Below are 19,097 nucleotides of genomic sequence, written 5' to 3'. Positions count from 1 at the left end.
TTTAACCCACTTTCAGCCTAACCCCCCTCACCAAGTTGTTGTGCGGATAAAATGTGGGCAGGATAATTATGTAAGCTGCTTTGTGGGATATAAACAAAGTATATAAGTTTCATTTTGTTTAAATTTTTGTCCTTGTTCCCGTTACCTTCAGTGGTAAAATATATTTCCAGCTGTACTTTTCTTTGTAGTTTTCCATCCAATTAGAATGAAATTACCAGGTATTTACCCATTATGCAAGGAACTGTCTCTGCCAAACCTCTAGCAGATGGACAAAAATGTTCCAGTTCTATAGCCTCTTAAATTCTGGCTTGCCGAGGCAGCACAGGGAGGCTTTTAGCAACCCAAGAAAAGCAGGTGAAACCAGGTGATTTGTCTTTTTCTTTTCATGTTGTGGACTACATAATGTTGTTTATGATTATAATAACAGTGCAATCCTAAGTAGAGTTAAACTCTTCTAAGTTGATTGACTTCAGTGGATTTTGGACTGTGCTGTACATAGCCCAAGCATTGGCTTGTATTCTACCACTCTGCCTATCCGTATTCCATTGATGTGAGACACATTCTGCACAACAGAGGCCCCTTTCTCACGAGCCAATAAACCCGGGCTAACTACGGTATAAAACCCATGTTGAGGGGGAACTTCGCATGGATCCTGCTCCTAACATGAGTCCACCCCGTGTTTCCCCCCCCCCCCCACCGGGGTTTTTCAAGAATCACACTATCAACGATTCTTTAGTTTTAACTCAGATTGCAGCCGCTCGCGAGTGAACAGGTTTTTAAAGGTCCTCCCCATACAGGTACACAAAATGGGAGGTGAGGTTTTTTAAAAGACACTTTTTTAAAGAAAGGTGCGACGGCAGCCCGTGTTGCTTCTGTGGGCTCCGTTCACTGCCTGCACAGAGCCATGTGAACGGGACAGCAGGAGAGCAAGTTACTTTATCTTGTCTGCAACCTGCTCTCCCAGTGCTAGGCAGAAGGAGCCAGACACTTTCACCAGCAGGATGCATCTTGAACTGACTCAATGTGCACGGTAGTGATGGAACCCCCCATTCTTAGTCACGCGCAAACTTTTACTGAACTTCAGTTAACTGATTTATATACGTTCATAACTTCCAAGGTTTCTTCTTTCTTCCGACTCCTTTTCTTGCAGCTTCTACAACCTTACGCTTCCTTTGTGAGCCATGTAATTAACTGTACAAACAATTTTTAAAGTATGGACAGCGGGGCAGAGGCAGAGCACAGAGCTTGTATTTGTCGACGCCTTGTTTGCCTACGGAGCAAATAGTCATGGTGGTATGCACAGAGTAAAAACCGTATGCAGAAGATTACACTGAGACCAGCATTGGATGGACGGGAATGGTAAAAACTGTTAATTTGTACAGAATCTCTCTGTCAGAGCCACTTGCGACAACGTAGTGATGGTCAGAGCACTGTGTCACTGTGGCACAGACAGTCCTGGCGCAGTCCTTGCACTGATAGTTTTCAAAAGTGTGATTTCCCTGATGCAGACACAAGCACTGGGATAGTCCCCTATGCCACCTCTGAGTTTTGCCTCTGCATCCCCACCTGGGGTTCCCACCTAGGTCCCCCTTGGCCACTGGTGGGGGATGAGGGGCAGGGCTACAAGCTTAGGTTGGGAAGCTCCTGGATATGTGGGAATGGAACCTATGGAGGACAGGACCTCAATGGGCTCCAAGGCCATAGTGTCCTCCCTCCAAAGAATCCATTTTCTCCAAGGAAACTTATCTCAGTAGTCCGGGTGATCTCCAGGCCCCACCTGGAGGCTGGCATCCCTATTCCCAACTCATACCTCTGCATCGTCTGCGAGGACCAGGCTACAGAAGTACAACAAAGGGGAGCTACTTCTAAGGAAATGAACACCAGAGATTAATTGCTGTCTGTTCAGGTCTGTTATGTGCCTTTTCCTTGACTGCAGGTTAAAAACAGATTAAAAACCCATAAGTTGGGAATGGCGTTCCTATTCATCTGTGCCTTCCAGTTGCTTGGCTGTTGGTAATTCACCGTGTTTAAAAGTAGAAATCTCCGCATGTGTAATTTGTGGAGGTAGATGGCAGCAGGGGGAAAGCAACCTGAGTCTTTTTATCAAGCGGAGGCTGTATCTGTTTTGCTTACCTTGGGAGCACTTTGGAATAAGTTATTTTAGATGCTTGCCAGCGCTTGCTCTGCAGAGTGGAACCCCTTACTGCCCAGAGACCTGTTTTGTGCCATTTTTAAGTACGCCGCGCTTCCGTCTCCAGCTGCCACAATTGCTCTGCAGTGATGAGTGAAAGGTTAATGTGCTGCAAAAAGCGACTGGGATAATCCTGAGCTGTAATTTAGCCTATTTACTGTATTGATAAGAATTAATACTCCAATGAATTAAACAGAACAGGAAATGGGTCTTGTGGCGTATTTTTCCTTCCTTCCTATTGGCAGCCCTCATTTAATTAGCCCCTGAAGCAGCTGAAACAAGTGCTTTCCTTTTGCCATTTTGCTTAAATCTTGAATTTTAAAAAGCTTTTGAGAGCAGTGATTCAGGAGGTAAAACAGCAGGGCCTCTGATGTTATTTATAAGCTCTGCGCTGGAAACTATTTCAAGGTCTGTAGCAAGGGTAACCCAAGTGCCATTGACTTCCCTCAGTAATTTCAGCGTTCAGAAACTCGGTGACAGAGCGGGTGGCGCAATTGCCCGGCTAGAACCACATTAACTTCCTGATCACTTGGGCTTGATTTGACAAAAGTCTCCCAAGTATTGTTTGCCATTAAAGGCAACCACCGGCTCACTTAATCAAGTGGAATGATGCCAACTTTAGTTGTTGCAGTGTCTGAAGCAAGAAATTGAAATGACACACACTTTTAACACACATTTTGGGTGGCAAGCCACAAAGTTTTTTCCTTTTTCTCTCTCTCTTGAAGAGTTGCTTTCTCTTAAAATCCTAGTTCTCTCATTTGACCATAACTTCTCTGAAGGTTCTATCATGGCAAATTCACATCATTGTGCCATGTAATGATTTTTCAGGATTGCTTGTATTGTATGCCATACTTAAACCTTGCCACGCTGTGTCCCAATCCAAACTCCTCCTTTGACAATTTTTGTCACATACATACAAACACTGTCATCCATGGAAAATTTTGTGAATGGACTTTTATCAGTTCTGTGGTAGCATTTGCTAGTCCATCTTTGCTCCATTAAATTCCCTTGCATACTTGCAGTACTCAAAAAGACTAGGGTATGAATTTGGTTTGAATGTTTAAATAAAAACTGAGATTTAATGCTGCTCCTGACAGCTGTGCTCATAGATAAAATGCTTGCTGCTTAAACAAGCATACTACTACAGCTATAGACTTACACAAAATATGTCTGGCAGTTTACCACTTGAAAGAAGAGGGACTCTGGTTTTGACAGTGATCTGATTGACAAGATGCAAAGACTGCCACAAGGACTTTGCATCACGTGTACTGGGAGTTTTATGTTTCCCCAGCACACTAGCACCCAATTCAGATCAGGGCCATGGCACATGTGGAAAAGGGGATTCTGACCTCCCTGCACTTGTTTCTTAACTTGAAATGACTCCAATTGGCCATGCTGGTAGGGGCTGATGGGAATTGTAGTTCCTGAACATCTGGAGAGCCGCAGGTTCCCTACCCCTGTTCTAGGGCATCTGTAAAAATACCTGGCACAAACATAGCCTTAAGATACCATACCTCAGTGCTTTTCTCACGTATTTGTAGAATTTTGCAACCCAAATGGTGGGAATTGGGGAATTAGCGAGAGCAGGCCTTTAGCTTAGGGAGGGATCGAGCAAGCTTGGAATCTTTGTTGCCAACGTTTACAGAGAGTTGCTTAAGCAAGAAGTCTGCAGATGAGCGAATAAAGTTTAACAATTTTATGAAAGGAAAAATAATAAATGTACGAACTCACAATAATCAAAGCAGCAGAACACACATAGAGTCCTAGGAACAATGTTGAGTGGATAGGTTTGGAGATCGATGGAGTGAGTTGGGAAATTTTTAGGTGTAATACTATACCAGATCCTGAAGTGGCTTTAGGTCCAAGAAGCGGAGTCTAGGGCCCACCTGGGCTTCAAGGACACAGGGTAAAAAGCAGGTGGCACTCAGCGCAACTGAACCCAAAGGCAGGCTCTGAAGTATTGGATTCTGAGTGCCAGGAGAAGGGCTATTTTATAGGAAGAAATGGGGGCTCTAGTTATGCAAAGAGAGCTTAATCTCCCTGGATGAAGGAATGTCCTTGTCTTCCTGGGAGAAGACAAAGAGGAACATTACACTTGTGATGGGTAGTTATTCTAATGGTTTGGGCACTTGGCACTAATAGGCTAAGCCAGGCAATGGGAGGAAGCTGATTCAATCACAGCTGTAAAGCAATGGCAATGTAAATGAGGTGGTCTTTGGAGAGAATTTTGTTAAAGGAAGAAATCAGGATTAGAGTTGAGTTGGCAGGAACAGCTTGGAACAAATAGATCAGCAAATTCTTTGTCTTCAGTATGGTAAATAGACCAGGGCTGGAAATGGGAACACTTTCCACTGTAGAAGGCATTGTTTCACCTTAATCCCTTCAGGAAGAGTATGAGGCAGGTATTTTGCAAGCCAGATATAGGTGAGGCAAGATCAGACAAGATTTTCTGTCCTTGTGGATACACTAGCCAATGAAAGAATAGGCATCTTGGCTTTGCACTATTAGGCACTCCAAAGGTTCGCAAGAAGACTAGAGTTGGAAAACAGGACTCCCCTAACCCACCATGGGTTGGTCTGGTAACAATGTATCTTCCTTGGTGTAAACACTAGCATTAAATGAAGAGACCATAGTCTTTTTAATCTCTAGGAACCATCTCTGCAAATCTGTATGGTCTGCACTTGTGAAATAATATATGGTCAAAATAATACATGGTCAAAAATTGGTTGGTGACCAAATGTTGTAAAACGGGGGTGTCCAACTCTGGCCCTCCAAATACTCATGGGCGATGATTCCCATCAACCCCTGCCAGCAGGGCCAATGGGAATTGTAATTCATGAACATCTGGAATACCAGAGTTGGACACACCTGTTGTAAAGCGTATGCGAGAGAGAGAGAGAGAGAGAGAGAGAGAGAGAGAGAGAGAGAGAGATTCATGTAGAAACACACTGAATCCATTGAGTTAATTCACAAACTAGTTTTAGCCTCTCTAATTAGCATGGTAATTTAGCTGGAAGAGCTAGACAATAAATGTCTACTTGGACATTTCCTACTTGGATACTATTGAATGTAGAGCACAAAAATGCAAATGTAAACCAAGAATAGGGAATGCCCAAGACAGCTTGTGACACAGTTCAGTCCTGAGAATGACTGCAGTCTAAGCCCATTCATTTCAGTGGTCTTAGACAGGAGTAGCTCTGAATAAGAATGCACTGTTAGGAAGTGGAAACTTTCTTGTATATAAGAAATGAACTTAAAAAGTTGGAGAGGACCAGTAAAACATAGCAGGTTGCTAATCTAGGAAGTCCACCACAAGACCCAAGTCTTCCCTAGCACATTTGTCTTGAACAGTTCCTCTTCCTTACCATAAGTTCTTATACACAGTAATTTTCTCCATTAAAATAACTTTCCAAAATGACATTTCTACTTCTGGTAATCTGGCCCATTTCCAGAATTGTACTATTAATTGCTTTGCCCTGTGGCACAGAGTGGTAAGCTGCAGTACTGCAGTCACAGCTCTGTTCACAACTTGAGTTCAATCCCAACGGAAATTGGTTTAAAGTAGCTGGCTCACTCAGCCTTCCATACTTCCAAGGTTGGTGTAATGAGTATCCAGTTTGCTGGGGGTAAAGCATAGACAGCTATGGATGGCAATGGTAACCCAACCCCCTCGTAAATGTGGTCTACCTAGTAAACATCATGATATGATGGATTGTCAAAGGCTTTCATGGCCAGATTCAAGTGATTGTTGTGAGTTTTCCAGACTGTGTGGCCGTGGTCTGGTAGATCTTGTTCCTAACGTTTTGCCTGCATCTGTGGCTGGCATATTCAAAGGTATATCACAGAGAGAATTATGTTACACACTGTGTCCAGTGAGAAGGGAATGTTTAGTGGGGTATATATTGTCCATGTCCCAGAGTGGGGAACCAATCAGGAAGTGTTTTGGGTGGGACTTGCTATGCAAAGGTGTGGTTGACTGCATTGTATTGCGAGTGGGGTTTTCAGTCCATTTGCATTACATACATTACATTTTCATCATTCTATCCAGAATAAGATATGTTTGGACGTCAGTTTTATCATATTTTCTCCTAAACTCTCATTAATTGATTTTCATACATTCTATAGAAAAACCAAGATCAGGGGTGTCAAACATCGAGCCTGAGGACCAGATCTAGTCCCCCCCCCACAGGGGGCTCACCCCACTCATTTCTAATTTGTCCTGGCGAGCTCCCACCCTACCACATGCCAATCCAGGCTGGTGATCTTTCTGCGGGCTCATCAGCTGAGAAGGCTACTCCCCCCACCAGTGCCGATCACCTCTCCCAGTGCTGATCTGGACTTGCAAGCTTGCTGCAGATTCTCCAGCTGAGGCAGCCACCCCCTCCCAGTGCTGACCATCTCCCCCAGTGCTGATCTTGAGTGGCAAGAGTACTGTGGGCTCAGCAGATCAGGCACCTACAACCTCCCCCAGTGCCTGGTCTGGTTAGCCCACTGGACTGGTGAGGCCACTGAAGCTCAACAGCTGTGGTATCCTCCCTCCCCCCAGTATTTACCTGAGCTGGCAAGCCTGCTGGGGGTTCACCAGCTGAGTAAGCCTCCCCTCTTTGGGCCCAGCTTGACCAAGTTGCGCTTACATCATATCTGGCCCTTGTAACAGATGAGGTTGACACTCCTGACCAAGATCATATTTCACCCAGAATGGTTATTCAGAGATTTTTTTTTCCTAGTTGGTTTTATAACATGTAACTTTTTTCTGGGTTTGCTATTGCGTTGTAAATATTGGTGTTTAAAAGGTTTGTCTAATTTTTCAAGTTTATTTAAAGGCCCCAAAGCCCTCATCTGATCTTGTTTAATTTGCAAAAAAAAATCCTTTAAATTAAAAAAAAAAACATTGGTACTACAGAACCTCTGCTCCCGTTGCGTGTTTAATTTCTGCAAAAGGTCTGGATTACCTTCCCCTACATGAAATCAATTGTTCGTATAGACCCCTTTTCTAACCAAATTTCAAAGTTTCCAAGATTATATACTACTGTGAATTCTATATAATAAATCACAAATGTAAGTGGTGAGGATTGTAGTTTAGGATTTTGTTGACACAACCTTTTTTAACATACTGGAATTGAGCTAAATCCAGTGAGAATGTTAGAGATATAATTCTAGAGTACATATGGGTTGTGTAGTTAATGTGATATGTTTTTGGTTGCAAAGACTTTTAGCTATGTTTCTACTATGTTACTACTATCAGTCTGTGTCTATGTGTTTGAGTATTTTCTATGTATCCATTCTTTTAAAAAGACTGAAGTCTTCCCTATCCTTATTAAATTAGATAGTTCAATAAAGAAAGGGATATGACTATAAAGTACCAGGCAGTGCCTACCTCTCCAGTTGTGCCCACAAGAAAGTCGTCCCCGTGGAGCTTTAAGTAGCTGCTGGTTTAATTCCTCTTCAGTTCCAAAGCAAACCAGAAGGATTCATTGGGGAAGCCAGTTAATTTGGTTTAAAACCATTCTAAGTTTGTGGGTTAGACATGCCATGAGATTTAGCTTTGTTGGAGAACAAAACAGCAATTGTCACACTGACTCCTTGTTTTAAGAACAGCTTAAAGATTGTTACCATTGTCCAAAGACAATTTAGAGCACTTGTCTTCTCCCAGCTATTAAGCACCTATCTGCTTGACACTATCTTCTCACTGCTGCATTTCAGAAACTATTATGTTTCCCTGAGCAAGGGCCATAGAGAGTGCGCATTAGGTAGAGGATGTGCACTTGAAAAAAATCAGTTTTTTTTTTACCTTTGTATCCATACTGGTATCCCAGATTGTTTAGGATCCCAGTACCATTTCAGAATTTGGATTTAGGTTGCTGTTGTTTTTAATTTTGAATTTGAGAGAGGAGAGTCCGTTATCCTTTATCAGGGACTCTTGGGAGACCGGGGTGGGTGTTTTTCAAGCAAATAATACCAAAGTTTCAAGCGAATTGGCTGAAGGTTTCCAGTTCTACAGGCATCTGAACAAAGTGCCCACTCACATCCTACTTGTCTCCATTTTTTCATGCACAGGAAATATTCCATGCTTTCTCCAAACAAAGAAGCCAACAGCCAAATACACCACAGCAACCACTGGCCAAAAGCCTGCAGGTGCAAACAGAACCCACAAGCCCAACATCAAATAAGGAAGTTGTATCAGAATCACAGGCCAATGTGGCAAGCCCAATATCAGCAGTATCAGACTAGAGGATCCAGGCCAACCAACCTGGCAAGCCAGTACCGAAGCAGCCAGCCAGACCTGGCAAGACATTGATACAGATACGCATACTAATGTCACTTCCCTGAAACAGAGTCAAGCTGCAGACTTGCTTTGTATCTTCTTTGCCCGTGCTCAGAGATCCATTGGGGGGGGGGGGGGCTGTGAGAGACTCATCATGACTGTTCTGGTGTTTCTGTTATTGTTGGATCCTAATGCCTTGAATAGCTGCGTTCCTCATCTGCTCCCTCCCATTGCCCAGGAACCTGGTAAAACTGAAGAAAATCAGGCCCAAACACTTCCAGAATTTTTAAGGACCCAGTTATTGGTAATCTGGAAAACCAGAATAGTGTTCTGAATATTGAAAAACATCTGGAAAATACAGATGAGGCATTTTTGGCTATCTGCCTGTCCGTCTATCTGTCTGTCTATCCATCGATTGATTGATCCGCGGATTGATATATATTTGGATCAAAAATATCTGAATGTACATCCCTAAATTGGGAACTTGGAGGGTTTTTCTTCAATAACTCTGAAGAGACAGGCTGCTTTCTCAATTTTCTGTTCTGCTGTTTGTCTCTTTACCTGCCAGAGCTGCTGCAGCCCAAATGTCAGTGATGGCTGCTGTTCTTGGCTCCTGTTCTTCCCTGTGCCTGTATAGATTTCCTTGGGATTGCTTCCAGACTTCATGATTAATTAGTGATAGGTTTGAGAATGGAGTTCCGGATGCCTGGCTCTTGGGTTGTCCTGTCAAGCATCACCGACAACCCCAGGGTCTAGCCGCCCTGGTTCACCGCCCTCAACAGAGCGGAGAGACTTTTAAATACGATGCATACAAAAGAAACTGTGCTAAAAAGAAGAGAATAATTCTAAGCGGTCTACGTCCATATGCGAGTGTCTAAATCCAGGACATGTCCCCAGTGTGTGCCGATCCTTTTTCAAGGGCAATTGTAAAAGCTGTGAAATACATTATTTTTATTTTTAAAAGCCACATTGTAAAACTGAATTTTGATAGCAGATATGCCGTGTATAAACATACGTGTAATAGGTGGTCATTGGGTTAAGTACACAGAGATATAAAAGATTTGGCATTTTTCTTGTATTGCTTTTGAATGTAGCTAATTTTGTATGCTGGCCATCACCATTGTCCTCCTGTGCCTCACATTCCTTCCTCCTGGATCATCTCAGAATAAAACAGAAAGTTTACTATATTGTCGAAGGCTTTCACAGCCAGATTCAACTGGTTGTGGTGGGTTTTCTGGGCTGTGTGGCCATGGTCTGGTAGATCTTGTTCAACAGACTTTTCTCTGTGATACACCTCTGAAGATGCCAGCCACAGATGCAGGCGAAATGTTAGGAACAAGATCTACCGGACCACGGCCACACAGCCCGGAAAACCCACCACAACCAGAAAGTTCAAAAAAAATCAAGCGAGAAAGCATTTCTCAGACTGTATAACCATAGGTTATGGCAGGACCGGGGGCGGGGGGGGGGGGGGTGTTATCCCATGAAGGGGAAAAACCTGCTCTCAGCACTCTTGATGAGTAATCCCCAATGAAGTGCTCATGGGCACCTTGGCATCGGGAGATGTGCTTCTCCCCTAAAGCAAAGAGCTGCCCCTGGCTTTTTTCCACCTCACTGGAGCAGCAGGTTCTTCAGAAGAACTTGGGCGACGTCTCCTTTGGGTCTTCAGGGGTCACCCATTCAGAAACAGCTGCCTCCATCGCAGAAGAATGATTGGTTTGAAATTTCCCGACATTTTGTGGCTCTCCGTGCCCCTCTGTGGCAGCTATTTCTATGATGGTTCTCACAATCGGTTCTCAACATTCCAAAGGTGTCCACAGCCTCAACAGAATTGGAGACTTAGAGCATATTATGTCTCCAAAAATTTTGGAGGTATTTTACATTTCTTCTTTTGGTGAATTTACAAAAATCAAATAGTTCTACATATGTAAGGAATCCACCAAGTACGAAGAGGCCCCAAGTTCATAAGTGGGCTGTCTGATTTTACTGCTGAAGGGGTCAGGAACAACAAACATTACTTAATTCTGTACTTTTGATCTTGTGCCTGTGATTTGTACATTCTGATCCTGACCATTTTGTTCTGCTTGCAAATCACTGTTTTATTCCTAAACAGTTAATTTAATCTCAGGGTCTGTTGTAATTCCCTCCATGACAACATTCTTTCGATGCCTTTTCCCCAGTCTTGTACATCCTCTTTCCTATGGAACCCATATGGCTGTTCGTAGCCTAGATCATCTTTGGCCCTGTCTATAATGTCATTTACAAAAACATGCCACGTATTTCTTGGGGTCACACACACTTTATTCAAATACAGCAATGATACTAGCATACAGAAACCGGATACCGCTGAATGGATGGTTTTATGTGACTCAAGTTAATGCAATAACTTCGGTCCAAACAAAAGTGAACATGCTGTGGAGACAAGATCTTGAAACTGACAGCTACATGCCTTCTTCACAGGCAACTGTTGCAGTCTGTCGGCTCAAAGGATGAGCTAGCGGTGATATCTGGGGTGGTCACAGTTAGATTCTGCAGTCTTGGGTCTGTTCCACGCCATGCCTTGTGGAAGGGCTGTGTGGCTCACTGTTCTCAGCTCTGCTCAGAGGGATGGCCTCTGCAAGGAACCCTTCATGTACTCCCAGTTGTTATAGAGACCATAAAGGCTGGAGAGTGTCTGTCCCACAGTGCCGCCCCTTGCTATCCCACATAGTCCACCGTAGCTTTATACACCATTCCTGTCATAGTTCCAGCAGCCACTGTGTCCAGATCGTCTTCAGCACCTCACATTTTATCTATAACCATTCCGAAGCTGCTCTACAGTGGCTCTAGAGATCCAAGAATATTGGCCCATAATGCCCCTTGCCTTGTCACCATGTTTAAAACCTGTACATTTCTAGGTTTGGACCATGCCATGCTCTGTGTCTCTTTCAAACCCAGCCACAGGCCATTGAGGGCACCAAATGCAGCTCCTGACATGCAACATCCTCCAGTGGTAAAGAATGCCAGCTTAAATCTTCCTCTAGTTTTGCTAGCTCCAGTGGTCAAAATAAATTCATCTGTGTCCTGTATAAGGTATCTGGGGTCCACATTTAAATACGGAGACAGAGGGTTTGTCCCAGTCAAAGGGACCCTGGCCAGGCCCACAGGGGAATAGCCTGGCCCGCTGACACCTCCCCCCGATGCTGAAGAGCCCCTGATGCTGGAGCCCTTGGAGTTCCCCTCCATGGAGGCCCCCCTGTTCCTTCCAGCAGTCCCCACCTATTTCTTGGGGTAGAATCAAAGAAATTGATTTAGAACAGCTAGAATGGGTTGCTTACCTACAGGAATACATGCATTTAATTCCCCCACCCTTTTTCTGGGCTTTCTTGAAACAGTTCAATCTTAAAACTATTCCGCTCTATGCTCATTTATTTCTAGGGCTTCAAATCAAAATAATGCTGCATAGAACTGCACCATTATTCCCCATAGGTAGCTCTTTCTTTTACCATTATTTTGAAGGAAAACCAACCATTTAAGGTGGTATGCTCAGTTTCCTTTTTATCAGTCTTTTGTCATTAGCCATCCAGTTCAACCATCTCTTTGAAAATGAATGTGATTAACTTTGGTGAAGGATCATGACTGGCTAGTGCTGGCATTAAGACAACTCATATGCTTATCAAACCTTTTTGAGTTTTTTAAGATCCGAAAATTTATCAGTGGAACCCCTTCTGTACATACACAGGAGAGGAGACATAATTTCTTTCTGTCAGCAGTTGCATATAGCAGCCCCAGTTCAAAGGCCCCCAGCCTAGAAGAGCTTGCGGGGGGGGGGGGGGGCATCAGAGGCTCCCATTGAAAAGGGTGCTGAAAAGCCACCATGCCCCAATGTAAGGTCCCTTCCACACATGCAGAATAATGCACTTTTAATCCACTTTCACAATTGTTTGCAAGTGGATTTTGCTGTTCTGCACAGCAAAGTGCATTGAAAGTGGATTGAAAGTGCATTATTCTGCATGTGCAGAAGGGGCCAAAGTCTAACTGCAAGGTTTTGGATTTCCACTTCTGATTTCTGAGCATATTTATGGTTAAAACCTATTAGCATCTAACAGCTTTCAAGCTTTTAATGTCATGATCCATTGCCAAACAAAAAGGTTGGCTGCCTTCTTTCAGTAAATGAAGGATTAAATGCTATTTTGTTTAAAGACCAAAATTACTCTGATTAGTGTGATATCTGAGAAGCATTTGGTGTATTTAGGCGGTGCCCTGGGTCTTTATAAAAGATGGCTTTTAAAAGTGTTTCCTACAATTGCTAGACTGAACTTGGATGCTCAGAGCATTATTTTCAAGAATGATTTCACAAGAAGTTATTGAAATGATTCGAAGGGGTTTTTTTCTGTCAGAAAATCCATGACATCAACAGTGTTAAGAGAACTACACAGCTGGTTTCAATGCTAATTTCAATGTCACTCAGCTACATTCAATACAGCCAAATTAAGAGCACATACATCATATTTGTCAGTGTGTGTGCTGAGGATAAAGGTGCATTTTCTCTCTCACACATCCATACTGTTTGTAATAAATACAACGGATAATGTCATTAATGAAAAACACAAACTCAGAAATATGTGTTTTTCTTGGGATCAAATGATTTATGTACAAATGATGACCACGTTATAGCTAAGATGTATGTTGAGATGTATGTTATAGCTAAGATGTTTTGTTGAAATTTGATACAGAAGAACAAGGGAAAGACTGTATGGTGAAAGAGGCTATGGATTTATGGCATGATATAATATAGCAATGGGAGAATATGTGGTGAAAAGTTCTCTAATTTATTAAGTTCTAGCCTAAAATAGAATCCTTCTAAATTGATGTATTAGTATTTGTCATCAGAGAAATAGGCAAACATGTATAAAAATGTTTCAAGTTGGTGCTGGAAATGTGAACATCATGAAGGGTCTTTTTATCATCTATGTGGGCTTGTAAGGAAGCTAAAAAAAATTGGATACAAATTCATGTAATGATCCAGAAGATTTTAAAGACTAATATGTAAATGAAACCAAAGGAATCTTATGGGGGGAAATTGAACTTTGTTTTTATATATGACATCAGCCATGTGCAAAAATAGAAAAGTTCGTCTATACCTACAACAGAAAATTGACTAGTGCAGCTATTGGAATTGGCAGAGATGTCAAAATTTACTTCTTTGGTTAGAAAAAAGAACCTTAATTTTTATTTGGCTGTAACTAAGGAGCAAGAGGTCACTTTTGTTTTAAGAATGACTATATTCAGTGCTGAAGAAATCGGGAGCCCCCTTTTTTGCTGCTTTTCTGTCTTCAGTAATTCGGCTGTGTGTGTGTTTTTGGATGTTGGTTTTATGTGTCTTTCTAATAAAGAAGAGAAAAAAAGAAATATGTTTCTTACCAAAGTCGATGGAAACCTATTCCCCTCCTGTTGCCACCACTCGGAAGTGGTACCGTTCCCATTAATATATCTTAAATGACTCCACCAATTCTCCCTCGCTGCACTTTATGCCTTGTACTATGTCCCAGTGCCTTGACCTGGATGACCCATGCTAGCCTGACCTTGTCTGAGCTCAGCCCTAATTAATACTGGTATGGAAGACCACCAAGGAATACCAGAGTTGCCATGCAGAGGAAAAGGCAATGGCCAACCACGTAGTCTCTTGCCTTGAAAACCCACCGGTTGCCATAAGCCGGCAATGACTTGACAGCAGTTCACACACACATGCTCCCCACTTCCAAAATCAATTTCTTCCATGAAGCCTTTGGCTTCATTCTGTAGTATTTATCCAAATTGAAACAAAAGATAAAAATGGGCATTTGCTCATGTCTGTCTCTTGCCTATCTCTGTTGCCTCCTTCTCCCTGCCTATATCTTAATGTAGACAGTAAACTATTCAAGACATAGACTTGTATTGTGTGTATGTTCGGCATGATGCACACTGATGACACCTTGTGAATGAAACCAAGAGGGGAACCCACAAAGACTCAAGGGGAAGGGGAAATGTTGGGTATGTATATATTAGCAGAGTAGAACAGAAGAGACAGATTCTCAGTTGCTTTTTATAAATTAGTTTACTAACTACAAGGGAGGATTACATGGAGGTAGAATAAGAAATCCTTTCTTTCCTGTTATACATCTACATTACTGTATGTTTAGTTACATCTTGATATCTATCTGCTGTCTCATATGATGTCAGTTGCCTCGTGTCTCCTCTCTGGTGTCGTGTCTGCTCAAAGAAAGAAACAGAGTTGACTTTATAACTTCAGATGTATGCATGTTACAGAATATGTAAGCAATGGCTGTCTTACTGACCAACAGCTAATCAATACATCAGGTCGTAAACAGTGACTTCAGCAACTTGTTTACATACAAACAGTTAACCCTTTTATAACAATTGTGACAGAGGCTCATTCCGCACGTGCAGAATAATGCACTTTCAAACTGCTTTCAGTGCTCTTTGAAGCTGTGCGGAATGGCAAAATCCACTTGCAAACAGTTGTGACAGTGGTTTGAAAACGCATTATTTTGCGTGTGCGGAAGGGGCCAGACACTTGCAAAATCCCACCCCCTCACCGATCCCTGCTCCATCCAGTGCTGGATTTACTTTCTCTTCTATGTCATCTCATAGTTCCTAGCATATCGTCTTGGTTTCGCCCAAAGCCTCTGCTTCCTTTCCCCCCATCTGGTTTCTTTTCCTTCTTGTGCTCAGCTTCCCACTGCGCCTACCAGCCTCTCTTCCTGTGCTGCTTCTGCTTCTCATTTGTTCCATTGTGCCAAGCCTTACTTTCTTCCCCAATCTGGATTATTTTCATTGCCTGGACTGTTGCCACCACAGCATTGTAGATGACTAAAGCAACCCCTCGCAATGGCGAGGCCTCTGACTCACATTGTGTTTGGGCAAAATCTACAGAAGCGGCAGTGTTGTCAAGCATCCAGCAAGCCATCTGCCACTCAATATTTTGCAGAGGGCATTAAACACAACAGCTATTTCACCATAACATGACACAGAGATGAACTGCCTAGGCAACTTAAAATGGCAACTGAGATCTTGTGAGGTGTTCACTCAAAAAGAGATTGCTGTTGTCAAGGAAATCTGTTCCATTTTGGGATCTCTCCATATGCATTTGGGAGAATGACTTTTAACTCTTTATAGCTTTGGATTTTAAAAAAAACAAAAGCATAGTGGTTTCCCAGGATTTGTAGAACCATCTTCCCAGGTCACTGTAGCCACATTATTTGGATTTCTTTTTCATCTCCCTGATGGAGTCATTATGGAAATTATGATGTTAGCAGGCATAGATTTGGCACTATTCCCAAATATCAGAGAATATGATCACAAGATGCATGTTTACTGAAGGATGCCTGGATAATGAAAAAATGGTGCCTTGGGCAAGCAATCAAATTGCGCCGCAGGTCCCCCTCCCCCCCAAAATTGCACACTCTCCCCACAGCTGTGCCCCTGGACAAGGCAGTGGGCTGGGCAAGGTGGCAAGCCGAACAAGGCAGTGCGCAGCAAGCCATTAAAGGTTGTGGATGGCAGGTCAGGCCTGGCAGAGGGCCAGGTGATGTGGCAGGCTGGGTGAGCTAGGGCGGCAGGCAGTGCAGGGTGACGGGCAAGCAGAGGCTGGGAGTGGGGCGCAGGGGGGCAGGCACAGCCGAATGCACCCCCCACATGACCAAGGCGAGTGGCGCCCCGTTGCGAGACCTCCCCTGTCCCTCCCAAGATACGCCCCTGCCTGATTGTTTCAATTCATTCCATGTTTTTTTACTAGATGGGGACCGTGTGGGTAGAGGTTAGGATCAAGAACATTCCCCCACTGCTGAACCCAAATCAGGCTTATTGTTCTTGAGTGAGAATTGACCAGAGAATGAGCCATCAGTAATAACTAAAGGGTGGTAATCAGGATGGCCAGAAGTAAGGCAGAGAAGTTTGAAGTTATTGTTAACACAGAGATTTCAAACATAAAAAACGCTGTCATTGGAATCCAGAATAGTTGCAAACTGTACAACTATAGTGAATTTTAAGACTTAAGGTACGGATACCCTGTTTGCTCTATTATCCTTATTTACTATCCTTATGACAGATGATTATTTTGAATGAAAGCATGAGAAACTATTACAGGAGCTGGTCATCCTTTGCATTATGAGCACTCTTCCTGCCTTGTGAGACAAAGGTACTATGTGGAGGGCTGAGGATCCACTGATCCATGGGGAGTACACCCAAATTCAGGTAGTTTAAAACTATAATCCTTGCGTGTTCATATGGTTGCTGTCAAGTTTCCTCCAACTCATGGCAACCCTATGAATTAATATCCTACAAAATGTCCTATAATTAACAGCTTTGCTCAGATCTTGCAAACTAAAGGCCATGGCTTCCATTATAGAGTCAATCCATCTCGTATTAGGTTTTCCTCTTTAAATTTCTGCCTTCGACTTTTTCCAGCATTATTGTCTTTTCCAGTGAGTCTTGTCTTCTCATATTGTGAGCAAAGCATGATAGCCTCAGTGTGGTCATTTTAGCTTCTAGGGAGAGTTAGCTTTGATTTGATCTAGAGCCCATTTATTTGTCTTTTTGGTTGTTCATGATGTTCATTAAAAAATCTCATCCAACACAGCTTTTACAGGAATCTACTTTCTTCCTCTCAACTTTCTTTATTGTGCTGTCATTTGCTGACGTGGCCGTTGATCCCTGAAGGGAGTGGATGCATCTCTGTCTGGTGTCTCAGCTACGACCCATTCTGCCTTGAGTGACTCTGCTAGAAGTTTAGCCTCTCAGCTCAGGGTAGTCCCCTTACGGCACAGGTGTCAAACTTGTGGCCCTCCAGATGTTATGGACTACAGTTCCCATCATGCTAGCAGGGCATGATGGGAACTGTAGTCCATAACATCTGGAGGGCCGTGAGTTTGACACCTATGCCTTACGGCATTGCTCTCAGCTTCACTCATTGTAGTTTGCTAATTACCTTCGCTGATTTTACATAGTTCGCTTTTTAGCTGTCACATTTACTCATACAAGGCTGACAAAATGATGTCATTTAATGTGGAAGTCATGAAAACCTGAGCACCCTATTATTCAAATGATTACCTGAGCCATATAGTGACTGTCAGATGTTCATATGGATTTAATCAAAGTCAGGGTAGAAAAGTATGCTCATAAAATTCCCATAATAAATTTAGTCCGCTTTTCTCCACAGGTGCCAGCTTGCATGATGATATGACGAGGTACTTCTGGTTTCATCACTCCCAAGGAGACACCATGACAGTTCAGGATCCACGTCAGATGAACCTCTGCGCTGCTCTTTGGGCAGTCGTGTCCTATGTAATTGCTGACATGGAAGAGAGAGTGCCAGTTTAATTTTGGTTTTGTATTTGCAATAGAACAAAAAAGAACATTCATCTTATCTAGTGTATACCAGGAATATTTTTACTCATATGGCCTACAGCTGTGGTGAAATTCTGTATTCTCTTTAGAAAAAAACGCTGACTTAATTTCTCTAAAAGCACGTCCACTGTGATATGCAGGCCTGTTTCTATTTGCTGATTTAATACCTTCCGCTTGAGACATTTGTTTCCTGCTACTTATATTAAATTCTTCTGTGGTTTGCTATTGCCAGTCTCCTCTCATCACAGACATAACACCCATTGGTGAATAAGTGAACCTGTGTGTCTGCTAGATACTTAAAATAAATCTTTTCAATTAGCCTATTTGTAAATGTTCTCTGCTTAATGTGTACTTTTGAGGAAGGAGCAGAAAAAAGAATTAAATAGCAGATAGTTCCACAACCTCAAATTAGCAGTTGAGAATATATTGATAAATGATGGCAAAAGGAGAATGCCTGTCTCATATTTTAAATTGGGAGGGAGTATGCCTTTATCCTCCTAGTAGCTGTTTAGAAGGTCAGAACTGGGGCTGTCAAGCTCCTAGTAGGGGATTCCCTTCTAGGAGTGTGCAAAAAAAAAACCCCACCCTGAAATGTAACAAGTTTGACACTGTAAAATATTGGTTATTCGCAGAATTCCAGAATACCAAATATCTCCCAAGGAAGAACCAACAACAAGCCAACAGAACCACTACAGAACCCAGTGATTACAGTAGAACCACACAAACCAACATACCAAGCCACAAAGAACCAAAAGAACCAAAATCAAACCAGTGTGAATGAGTTCACCAGACAAATGTAATGTATTTGTTGGTATTGATTCTAGTGAGCCAAGTCTGAGATCACTACATTTGTAAGGCAGACATCCTAACTTATTTCTAAAATGACTGGTGGCTGCACAGTTGGTTTTGTGCTCACTAGCTGTCTTAGCTGCTGGATGTCTGACTGGGCATCCTGGTGAGACAGGTTGTTCTGCATCTGGGAGAGACTGTGGGCCCCTCCAAAGCACTTGTTTCTAGAGATCTCGACCTTAGTTCGACGATTGGAGTCCGACCGAGGTACCTCCTTTGCGACAGCCGTGAGCATTCGACCATTTTCCGTGTCTGACTCTGCTCCCCCCCTCTCAACATCAAATTTTCGAGCTCAACTGGGAGGTGCAACTTCCTGGCAAACCCAGGTTGCACTCAAGCCGAAGCCGGCGGAGTGCAGAATCTCCCTCGGCGGAGTGCAGAATCTCCCTCTGCCAGCCAGCCAAT

The 19,097-nt window shown here is 43.0% G+C and overlaps 1 protein-coding gene and 1 pseudogene across 2 annotated transcripts in view; one reads left to right on the top strand and one right to left on the bottom strand.

The window, feature by feature from the left end:
• Positions 1–18,161, top strand: part of CPQ (carboxypeptidase Q) — a 192,654-nt gene extending 174,493 nt beyond the window's left edge. For both annotated transcript variants that reach the window (XM_048508632.1, XM_048508631.1), the window contains exon 8: positions 17,656–18,161. In XM_048508632.1, the coding sequence (XP_048364589.1) occupies positions 17,656–17,816 (161 nt within the window). In that variant the 3' untranslated portion in view covers positions 17,817–18,161. The remainder of the gene's footprint in view (positions 1–17,655) is intronic.
• Positions 11,056–15,049, bottom strand: LOC125439523 (annotated as a pseudogene).
• Positions 18,162–19,097: the final 936 nt, after the last annotated feature.

This window comes from Sphaerodactylus townsendi, linkage group LG09 (genome assembly GCF_021028975.2).
Source record: "Sphaerodactylus townsendi isolate TG3544 linkage group LG09, MPM_Stown_v2.3, whole genome shotgun sequence".
NCBI lineage: Eukaryota > Metazoa > Chordata > Lepidosauria > Squamata > Sphaerodactylidae > Sphaerodactylus > Sphaerodactylus townsendi.
The sequence above is the reverse complement of the archived record's forward strand: the minus strand, read 5'-3'. Positions and strand labels throughout refer to the sequence as shown.